Below are 11,419 nucleotides of genomic sequence, written 5' to 3' on the forward strand. Positions count from 1 at the left end.
AACCTTCAAGTCTTTCTTTCCAGCAATATAAACCCCGATGCAATAAACATACTGGTTTGGGATATATGTTGCCCTTTCTCATCCATTCTTTCCCAGAATTAAAATTATTTTGAGAGTAACTTAGAAGAAAATAATCCCTGCATAATGAATGCCACTACAGTATAGACAATTCTCATTATGTGAGACATTACTATATATTTTATTAATATCAAACTAAAAGGAACAATTTGGATAAAATAACATATCAAATAAAAATTACTGGAGAAGTTAAAGCAATAAGAATCAGCATAATATTCATATATTTTCAAGACTAATTTCAAAGGTTTAAAAATGGAACCTTCTTTTTCAACTGCAGAAGTGCAAATGATGAAAGAAAAGACAGTGATAAAATAATAAAATAAGTAATAATGAGAGGAAGGCAGTCAAGCTACTGGTGCTATCTACTGACGGAAATTAAAACAAATATGAAAAAAAAAAGAAATCTGAAAGCTTTCAGATTTTATAGGTCCAAATGGCATTTTTTTCCATTTACAGACACATTTTGTGAGCAGCTAAAAATATGTAAAAACAGCATTTCCTTAATATTTCTAATAGACTATCTTGTGCGCTTCCACACAGTGTGTTGCCACTGCTCGATTTGAAATTGTTGAGTTTTTTGGTACTATTCTGTTTTGAGGGCTGTAAAAAAATTGCAGCAAAAATGTATGTGCAAAAGCACCAAATTTAGCAAATGCGCCCATTTAACAGTGCGCCAAATCTAGCGTAAGGGCTGATTTCAGATTGCGTAAGTTTATATAGTTCTATATTTCTTAAGACGTCATTGAAATACTAGTTTAATTTTTAAAACTTTCTTTCTTTTTTTTTTTTTTTTTTTTATATCCTATGGATTTAACAATTTGGGAATTGCCCATGACGAAAAGTCGGCAATAGAATTTTGGGTAAAAAGCAGAATCATCCGCTGCTTGACGCGTTTTTAAGAACTGCACATACTTGGTATCTATGTGCACATCGACCTATTTTCACTTTAAAAAAATCCTAGAATTGCACAAAAATGGCACTGCTCATACCCTTGACTTTATCTATGTACACATCGAGCTATTTTCACTTAAAAAGTAACAGAAAATTGACAAAAATACAATTGTTTTTACCCTTGTAAAAAGCAGCAAACAAATAAGTGAGCGATTCTGCACTTTACCGAGAATATTTTCAAAGAAAAGGCATCATTCATTATAGAAAATTACGTTTGAACAACCAACGAGATGAAATTATGCTTTAGCGATAAGTCGGTAGCGAAATAGCGATGCAGGCATCCATTCAGTTATGTTTAGCAATTTTTATATAAATTATAGTAATCTGAAATAGTTAATTACTCTTTTGCTTCCATTCAGTCATGTTTAGCCTTTTTCATATAAATTATAATAATAAAAAAGTATTATATGAAATTAACCTTTCATCTAAATTAAAACATCAATCTTAGATAGTTATTTACTATTATACTTCCTTTCTTGCCGCAATTATTTTTGGCAGCATCGGCATCAACGATAGTTTGGCGATTTTTTACGGCCCTCGAAACCGAATAGTACCAGGTTTTTAATCAAAAATTCGTTAAAAATTTACAAAATATGATATAGACAATAAAACAAATTTCAAATTCAGGCTTCCAGGTGCCCATGCTCAGGTGGAGGACTACGTTATTCAAAACTTGATGACTCTAGGTACCATTGCTTTTTCACAATGCGAGAAACATACTTACATTCATGCAGATTCTTCATGATTTAGTTTCTTTGAATATGATACAGGGCGATAATATTTGGTGGCAACAATTTGAAAAGTGATACATCACATTTAAGTGATTCAACGCAAAATGCCTTTCCAAGACGGCAAATGCCTCTAGAAAATCTAAGTTGCCAACAGAATTTTTTTTTTTTTTTATTTGGCTTGAGAAAAATAGAAAATGTGATTTTCTGAGCAGTACTTTTAGACAACAGAGAATTTATATGTTCCTTTTTTAACATATGCCTTATGTTCCTTGATCTCTTAGTTTGATCAATATAAATTAAATGCTTATCTTTAACCTCAAGAACCACTCATCTCTTCATATTTTCCAACCTCCCCCAATGCAGCAAAAATGAAAAGAGGTGACTGATAACTTAATTAGTCATGCTCTCTCCACAAAAGAAATCATGGTTGGGAAGAAGTTAGTGGTTGTATTAGTCACACATAAGAAAGTTCACTTAAAATGATGGAAAATAGGAATGCGCTTTCAGCCACCTTTCATCTGGCACTACAGTGAAACTACTACTGATCTGAAAGCATGCCTGAAAGGAACCATCTTTTAATCTTAAAATTAGAGACTAAATCTCCTGTATACGGAGATAATACTTAACATTCTTAAGTATGACAAGTACACAGTTTCCTAAATAGAACTTGACAGCTTTTGAAATGGAGAAAGAAACATTTCTAAGGCCAGTTTCAGATGCAAAAAAAAATTATCTTTGGAAGAATGAGGGGAAAAAAGCAAATACGATACAAAGTCCGAAATCCGGACATGTCGAGAGTTCGGCAATTCCGGATTTGGGATTTTTCCGAATAATAGATCATCAATTTAAATCTGGTAAGATGGCATGCAGAAATTATACAATTAAAATTATGAAATAAAAAAACAATTATGATCCAAAGGGTATCAAAATTTACAAAAAAAAAAGCTTAATATTTATTTGTTTATTTTATTAAACATTTCTTTCAATGTAAGTTGTTTAAGATGCTTCCACAAAAAATTCAAAAAGTTCCTTTTTCTTATGTCACATACAGCTGACTTTCCAATGTCATACTCCTCGTATAATTTTGAGACGGATATGCCTTTATCCATTTTTTGCAGCAATTGCACTTTTTGTTTAATGGACATTGAAACAAGGTTTCGCTTTGTAGATCCTTTGGCAGCTCTATAACTGGAAATTCTTTTCGATATAATCGAAGGTTCAAGCTTAATTTTTATAAAATTGCTGTAATAATAACAGTCTGCAAAAAATAATAAGCTCGATCAAATTTGAAGATTAAGGAGCAGCACAATCTGCTACATAAATTGAAATGCCTTAAAATCAGTAAAGATAATTTTAGCCTAGCTTAATAGCATCTGTTATACATTATTGGCTGTGTAACACAAGATTGGCGACGAGAGCCAAGTTGTTCCGCTAAATTTTGTCTTGCTCTTATTGCGTACTGAATTAAGCCTGAATTGAATTAGTTATTTACTATACCTACCTTTATTTCTTGCACAAGCTTAAAACTAATCTGAGTTCTGAATAAATAAACTCCTGCATATACTTAAGGCATTATCTAGGGCTGGCATGGTGCAGTATCTAAATTTTGCTACAAAGTGCCTTCCTAATTTCTAAATTTTTGCTGTGCCTAAACTTTGGATCCCAGTGCTTTCCCCCTAAATCATAAAAAAACTTCTCATCCCCTAATTCTGCCGCTCAGTGCTTCCCCAAATTCCAAAAATTGAGTCTTCCCTAAATTCTGCCGTCCAGTGTCTTCCCTAAATTCTGCCACCGCTTCTGGGTTTACGGTGAATAACATATCAGTTATTCTTAATTAAAATAGCACTAAATGTAATCTTTTGGCCTATGAGTTTCATTAACAAAATCTATTTTTAGCACATGAAAAGAAATTTTTGTTGAATTTTTCCTCATCAACATTTCTTACAGCATTTAAAACATCTATAACCATTGCCAAGGGTAATGTTAGCAAAAAAGGTTGCCCTACTCTTGTTATTCAATTACTAATATAAAAACAAGTTTAGACATCACTGCATGAGTTATTACTGAAGCTGTCATGTATTGATAAACATGCAGTGTTGAAAGCAAAATATAATAAATAATGACTCGCCAGGTCCACCTCAGGGATATAAAATAGATGTTTCGGTTTGAGATGTAATGCTAAGCAGACACTCAGCTGCAGAGCCAAATTATTAATCTCACAAATGTATGCTTACATGATTGTTTTTTCATAACGATGTATTTTACTTAGTGCCTAAGTGAAATTAAGAATCAGAATTTTTAAGTGAAAATCTCCACACTTTTTATTATGGAAGAAAAAGCAAACGCGCATGCATAAGACATACCAAAAAAAAAAAAAAAAGTTTGTGGCTTTGAAGTCTGGATTTTAGATCATTCCGGATAATGGACGTCCGGATTTCAGACTCTGTACTGTATCTGAGTTTTATAGCAATGTGAAGTTGTTACGTGGCTATGGAAAGCAAATGAATCCATTAGAGATATCCCAGTGTCCAATTTAAATCTATGAGAGGTTTTACTCCATAATGAAATGGAAATTTATACATTTTTGCTTGCTTTAATCTTCCATTACACCATAATTAAGGTGATGAAATTTATTTATGTACTAATATATTGACTTATTTATTTTATTATGTATATATAAGTTAATATAAAAAGCTCTAAAGAAACTTACAGGGTCACCTTCCACAACATTTCCTTTGGAATCACGCACAACTAAAATCTGCTGAGACTGAAATGTCAAAACAAGTACAGGTCCTTGCTCCATCATTTTTCCCATTGCAAGCTGAAAGTTTTAAAATTAAACAGAAATTTTTGCATATGAAACTTCAGAATGAAAAAGAATAAAAATAGTTAGGAAAAGTATTACCTTCAGCACAATGAAAAATAACTGCATACAAATTTTACACAGTATATAATACATCGTGTTACTTTTGCATTTCATTCATAATTAGGATAGTAACTTTAGTATGGTAGAAAAATTACATTATTATTTTTGCAAATTTCGCGGATTTGACAGCAACTACTTAACAAAATTCAGTCAAAAACCGAAAATCCGCCAACTCCTGAAATCCGTGTTGCCTCTCAAAATATAAACATTCAGTTTATAGGTTCCGGAAACCGCAACATTGAGTACGAAATATCGAACAAAAATACTTACCGAATAATGATGTCATAATTACCGAATAATAATGGCAGGGTTCATAGCCACATTTTAGTTAAAAAAATAAGCACCTATAAGCACTTTTCAAGCACATTTTAAGAAAAAAATAAGCACCTGTCTAATTACATTATACACAACTGCATAACCTTAGAAATTAGAGTTGTAATTTAAAATATGAGAAATGCAGTATTTATTAAGAGAAAATAAGCATTACCTCAACCATGAAAAATAATTACTTTTTTTTTTTTTTTTTTTTTTTTTTTTAATTTTAAATAACAGTTCAATTTACAGAACTAGTTTACAATGAGAGAAAAAAAACTATGCAGAACTAAACTAGTATATTACAAGATTTAATGATGAAATTTCAGTTCAAAATAGAGAAAATAAATAATAATAAGGCATATTTATTGTATTTGCTTGGAACCTAATAATAAATACAATTTATTTTTCCACTCATATTGATATTTAAATAATTTAAATCTAAATTCTGAACATTTTCTAAATTTTCATTGTATATCAGCTTTCTCTTAACAGATATTGCAAGCAAAGTAATTTAAGTACAAAAGAGGAACATTTCTGAAATCAGAAGACTTTGCTTCATGCAGCCATCCTTTAACAGCAAAAGCTTAACTAACCTGCATACTTAGAAATTGGCGAATATTAGGACAATCGAGCTTAACGTAAAAAAGAGGAGCGGAGGGGGGATAGATTGTAGCCGCTTTTTAAATTTTTCTGCTAATTAAATGCTTTTGACATGACATTTTGATATGTGCATCATATAAAAATAAACCAATGGAACTGAAAAATGTTCTGCTTAGCAAGCTTAGTAAAACTTTTTTAAGTATTCATAAACAAATCTCGGGGAGAATCGCAAACGTTATTGCGCAATACGTGTACCGTAATTCTTCTCTACGTGATATTACGCAATCGGAATCAACAGCTGCCGGTATTGGGAGAATAAAGAACTAAATAACTGGAGTGTTTTTCATTCTAATTTTCAACAGACGGCGTTAAATTTCCGGAATAGAATCATTCTTTGCTTGGGTTGGTAGACCGCAGAACTTTTAGTCCTATTCAATCCAGATTGGAAAGTGACCAAAAAAAAAAAAAAAAAGGTCCATTGCTTGTTTTGCAGCGAACTGTAACAGTTTCAATATTCGAGATTTTGTGGAGAAAGGGGAGAACCTCCCAATCTTCGTACTGTATAATGTATAGGCCAAAAAAATTAAATTATTTTGACTATTCGATTGCTTTCCCTTTATTTAAGCCATTCTGAATATTATTCCTTAGAAAGTTAATCTGTGTTAAAACACAACCATTTTCGGAAGTTTACTTCAGCAGTTACTGCAACTATGTTATTACAAACATTCATACATATGCTCATAATATAAGCATAACGATCATAATAAACACGAATATGAACTGAGCAAGCGGAACGAGAATGCAAATTATTAAGATCTTGATAGAAATTCAAATGTGTGTAGTATTTGGGTGGGAGGAAAAGAATGTACCGGAATTTTCTACTGCTTTCGCAATTCTTTGACCAATAGAACGATGGACACCTGTCTGTACTCTTCGTGCACACCAAAGGTTATGTTAATGCAGAGAAAGAATTAAAGATATTTCCGGGAGTATGATTTACCATCTGACATTCCATATTAGGAAGAAAAGTTGTTTATTTAGTTTCGGCTTTGGCACGGGGAAAATAGCGCGTTCATTAAAAAAAAGCACTAAAAGCAAAAAATAAGTACTAAAAACAAAAATTAAGGGCTTTAAAGAAAAATAAGCACCTATAAGGGCCTTTGTATTTTATTTTCAAATATAAGGACTTATAAGCACTTATAAGGACCGCTACGAACTCTGAATGAGTCATAACAGAAATACCAAATTATTGACATCATGATAAAGTTTTTTCTCCTCTAATCTGCATCGAGGTAAGAAAGTAGACAATTCACTCAACTCTTTTTTCAAGTTCACGATTCACGTTGTTGTATCTTCTGAGCTCTGTTATTTCACGAGATTATTTAGTGCTGCCTTTTTTTAATTCGGATATTTTGGGGATAAATTAAGAATATTTTAAATTTCAGCCCTTTTTAATACAATTACAGATCAGAAACGCACTCATGATTTTAATGTTTGCAACGTTGAAAAACGTAAACACGTTGCATTGACGATGATGCAAAACGTGCAAATTCAGCAAAAGATGGAGACAGGTGCTACTCCTCGGTTTATAGCAGAATCGTATGGAATTGCGATACGATTGTGTATGATATACGGAAAAATAAAGAAAAGCTGTTGAAATTTTACAGCAACAGTGATTTTAACAGCGGAGTCCGAAACCGGAAATCTTTGCATGAGGCGAAATCAGCAAACCTCGATGCTGTGTATATATAATACAATGAATAATATAATTAGTTTATATATTTAATAATAATTTAATGCATATAATAAATTATTGCAATAATGTATATAATAATTTAATTAAATGTATCTAATACGCCTTATTTATTTTGCACTTTTAGTCTGAATATTATGATTTATCTTTTCTGTCCTGAAATCTGCAAAATCCTAAAATCTGCACAACCTCTGGTAACAAGCTTCGCGGATTTCTGGAATTCTATTGTAGTAAATTTCAGTATTTATCCTTGTAACTTCATTAAAACTGTTAATAATTGTAATACACCCTTCAATATAGTTTATATAAAAAAGAGAAAGTAATCCTACTCCAAAATCCAACCCAAACTGAAATTAAGAGGGGTGATTCAACATCCTAGTAAACATATTCTCAACTAAAAGTTTCCCAATAAGACTATTAACAAATTGTTGATATTAATCAACAGCTATATTAATTCTTAGATTATGCTACATCAGTAAAAAACACAACTGAAAAATGAAAGCAATATAATAAGGAAAAATTTTAATTGAATAAAGTTTTCCTATTCTGTTTCATGTTACAAGACTACAGATATCGATAAAAGAAGAAAAACTTGATTAAACTAAATAAACTGCATCAAAACACAATATGTTTAAAGAGATCTTTATGTCATGTAACAGTTATAGTAATCTAGACAAAATTTGAAAACATAAAAATCCAAATTCAAATGCATATAGTATAATGTTTTTTAATTACATACTAATTATCAACAGTACTACTCCATATTTGATAAATATTTCGTAGATAATGCTACAAATTCCCTGCCTAGACATTTTTATGAAATCAGTTGCACTATTATAAATTTGAGGCAAAAAAAACTTCCATGATATATCCAGGAACTTTGCTGTAAAATTATTTTTCATTCTAATAACAAAACTAATATTTTTTTCATCGTGTACATCCATTATAAGACAGATGAATTACATGCCTAAAAAACTGGTTAATCTTGATGAAACAGTATATAAGCAACAAGGTTTCGGTTTATTTGATTATGGCAGCACTCAAGAGCTATCTGACTAAGATATGAGCAACAAGAATATGACAAAGAAAGATTTGAATCTGGTTAAATATTAATTTGCTTAGCAAAAATAAGCTAAGAATATTTACAAACCAGTATGAAATTATATATAGCCGCTCGGTACCCTTACATATCAGCCACGAATTCTACAGAACACAAGAATTATGGCATATTAAAGTTTGACTGAAATGCCATATAAAAATTTGGGGGAGGGCAGAGAAGGTATATGAATAATTGCTAAATGTGTTTACTAAAGACCGAGAGATAAAAGAAAATTTTTATTGTGTATCTTAAAAAATCAACATATATACGAGGGTAAGGTGAAAAGTTCTCGGCCTGGCAATGAAAGATTAGACTTTCAGTTAAAAAAATTATTTTATGTTTCTACATAATTTCCCTTGATTTCAACATACTTGGTCCAGTATTTCACCAACATCAGCATTCCTTCCCAGAAGTGAAAATCTGGAAGGTTGTGAAAATATTCATCTACGACCCTCTCAACTTCTTCATTGGATGCAAAGAACTTCCCAAAAACAAATTTCTTCAACTTTGGGAATAGATGGAAGTAAGACGGTGCCAAATCAAAATAGGGGGGATGGCCGAGGAAATTGTAACCCAAATCCCACAATTTTCCTATTGTTAATGCACCCTTGTGCACAGGTGCGCTGTCCTGATGAAAGATGTTTTTCTTCTTCAAGCCTCTTCTCATGAATTTTGGCATGCAGCTGGTAAAGAAGTTTGGAGTAATATTCACCTGTAATTGTTCTGCTCTTTGCAAGGTAATCAATTAACAGGAAATCCCTTTCGCATCCCAAAACACACTGGGCACGACTTTTCTGGCTATGCGATCAAATTTGCTTTTTTTGGCGCTGAGCCACCGGCTTCCACTCATTGCTTGGACTGCTGTTTCATTTCTGGCATGTAGTGGTGAAGCCATGTCTCATCCAAGCTGACAAATCGCCATACAAAATCGATCAGATTCCTGCTGAAACAGTCCATAGATTGCTGCGAAAAAATTTCAGCTTTAGCTTTTAATAGGCATTCAGCAAATGCGGCACCCACCTTGCAGAGCTTTTACATCCCTAATTCTTTGAGCACGATATTTTGTGCCATTCTTCCGATATCTCCGTAACTTCAGCTATCTTGTTCACCTTCACTTGACTATTGTCCAACATGATATCATGCATTTTTTTCGATGGTTTCCGGTGTGGTTGCAGTTTTGGGCCATCCTTTACATGAGTCATCTTCGAGGGATATGTGAAAAGGTTTAAATTCAGTTGCCCACTTTTTAACGGTTGACATGGCAAAAGTTTACGAGAAGTCCCCATAAACTTTTGCCAATTTTGGATGAATTTCTTTCAAGGTCAATGCATTCAAAACAAAGAATTTCATGACTGCACGATATTCAAGTTTATCCAGTTTAATGAATAACATGCAAGCCGTCTACTGCAAAAATTCGTGTAAACAACAAACTACTTGAGAGAACAAGTTGAAACTTGTCGTACAAACTAATGACACGTGCACCCAAGCAGAAAACAAACTTTTGCTGATTGGAACGCCATCTCTGGGTCAGGCTGAGAACGTTACTCTCGTATATTGTACTACATCACATATACCTTTTGTGCAATTAATTTATAATTTGCAAAAATAATGTTACATTTATTCAGCAATATTTTAAATGTAACTACATATATTTAACTATATCACTATATTAGAAAGATCAATAAACATGGAAAACTTTTTACTCCATCTAAGAAATTATATAATAATTGAAATTTTAGCATGATAAATTTGAATTATTACTAAAATAATTATTACTAAAATAATTACTAAAATAATAATGGCAAGAAAAAAAAACATACTTCCTCCTTATCCTGCATACCTCTAATATTCAATCCTATGACTACACAGAAAAATACCTAGTTTTATTTAACAAGCCTTTAAATACTTAAGATGCTCTCATTTAAAAGATTCCATTTATTAATATTTTATTTTTATTTTATTTTTACATGTATTTAATTGATTAAAATTTGTTAATCTTTAAAAAAAAATACAAATTTGGCAGACATTAATTACTATAACTAAAACTTGCATTTCTTTCAATAACGGATTTAGCATAGAGCTGTTTTAAAAAGTGCCATGATACATAAATTCATTTATGAAATAAAACAGATAATACAAAAAAAAAAATTTTCACTTTTTTGGTAAAATGTATGTATTTAGAAAAAGTCTACTATCTTGAATGAGACAGAAATAGTGTCTTGCATCTGACCTTAGAGAATAGGTGAATTTGTGTAATTTTCTCACTCAGCTTTTACAAATCTATTGAATTTTCGGTAATACTAACAAAGCTCAAAATGTTATTAAAAAATCATAGAACATATTATTATTTACATAACTTAGTTTAACAAATAATGGAAGGGTATACTTACATCAACGTTATTAATATCTAAAATTTTTGAATCAAAATAGTATCCTAATTCTTTTGCTTGTTTGATAGGAGTAGCCAGAGTATTATATGGCTGTAAAAAGAAGTGCAAAGTGAATTTTTCATCTTCGAATAAAAATTTTTTAAAGCACAGTCCTAAAAGTATAAATAATTGGTTTAATATTCAAACACAGCAAATATTCATCAGACACTTACCCCTTCATAGCACCAATCTTCCAATATTTCTAATTCTCCCCGTATCATTGACTATAAAAGGTAATAACTTTTACAAAGGGGAGGATTACAAATCATAATAAAAACAGCAGATACAACTTAAAATAATAGTTTTAAACAATTATTAAATTTTGTTTGCACAATGAGGGGGGATAAAAAATTATTCTCATTTTTCATTTCGATTGTGTGGATTACATACATTAAGCATACATAACATGCCTACCTATATGTAGTACAGAATTAATACAGTGGAATGGGAAGTCATTACTAAACAATTACACTGATCTCCTATTTAAGATTAAAAGATTCAGGAACTGCTTGTTAACAGGGAGTGTTCATTATGAAA

At 31.4% G+C, this 11,419-nt stretch overlaps 1 protein-coding gene across 1 annotated transcript in view; it reads right to left on the reverse strand.

The window, feature by feature from the left end:
• The window catches only part of LOC118197379 (mitochondrial import inner membrane translocase subunit TIM44), a 71,525-nt gene that overhangs the window by 17,438 nt on the left and 42,668 nt on the right, over positions 1-11,419 (reverse strand). Inside the window, exons 12-14 of the mRNA XM_035368888.2 lie at positions 11,056-11,106; positions 10,844-10,933; positions 4,471-4,581 (exon numbers count right to left, since the gene is read on the reverse strand). Of these exons, the coding sequence (XP_035224779.2) occupies positions 4,471-4,581; positions 10,844-10,933; positions 11,056-11,106 (252 nt within the window). The remainder of the gene's footprint in view (positions 1-4,470; positions 4,582-10,843; positions 10,934-11,055; positions 11,107-11,419) is intronic.

Source organism: Stegodyphus dumicola, chromosome 2 (assembly GCF_044657685.1).
Source record: "Stegodyphus dumicola isolate Sdum_Otavi_A_Nest chromosome 2, ASM4465768v1".
Lineage (NCBI taxonomy): Eukaryota > Metazoa > Arthropoda > Arachnida > Araneae > Eresidae > Stegodyphus > Stegodyphus dumicola.